Source organism: Sinocyclocheilus grahami, unplaced genomic scaffold (genome assembly GCF_001515645.1).
Source record: "Sinocyclocheilus grahami isolate Dianchi unplaced genomic scaffold, SAMN03320097.WGS_v1.1 scaffold10044.1, whole genome shotgun sequence".
In the NCBI taxonomy this organism is placed as follows: Eukaryota; Metazoa; Chordata; class Actinopteri; order Cypriniformes; family Cyprinidae; genus Sinocyclocheilus; species Sinocyclocheilus grahami.
In genome coordinates this window covers 2158-2413 of record NW_015513007.1, presented here as the reverse complement: position 1 = coordinate 2413, position 256 = coordinate 2158, and the positions used below count along the sequence as shown (strand labels likewise).

At 35.5% G+C, this 256-nt stretch overlaps 1 protein-coding gene across 1 annotated transcript in view; it reads right to left on the bottom strand.

The window, feature by feature from the left end:
* LOC107578399 (DCN1-like protein 1) overlaps positions 1-256 on the bottom strand; it is a 5501-nt gene that overhangs the window by 3335 nt on the left and 1910 nt on the right. Inside the window, exon 6 of the mRNA XM_016264360.1 lies at positions 1-86. Within this exon, the coding sequence (XP_016119846.1) occupies positions 1-86 (86 nt within the window). The remainder of the gene's footprint in view (positions 87-256) is intronic.

Genomic DNA, 256 nt, shown 5'->3' with positions numbered 1-256 from the left:
TAGTTTGACATATCATCTGTGATCATCGTACTGAAATCTAACAAAAGGTTCCATGTGTCTTTGGGAATGGATCGCTTATGATGCTCCTACAATGCATAAGCAAAACATTTTCATCCAGTTTTACAATGATTAAAAACATTACTTTTACCAGTTAAGGCTGGAATATACTACACAACTTTTTGCCCCAATTTTCAGTCTGGACACATCAATGATAATTGTCAAAAACCAGAGACAGTCTGTAGATTTTGGGCAACCA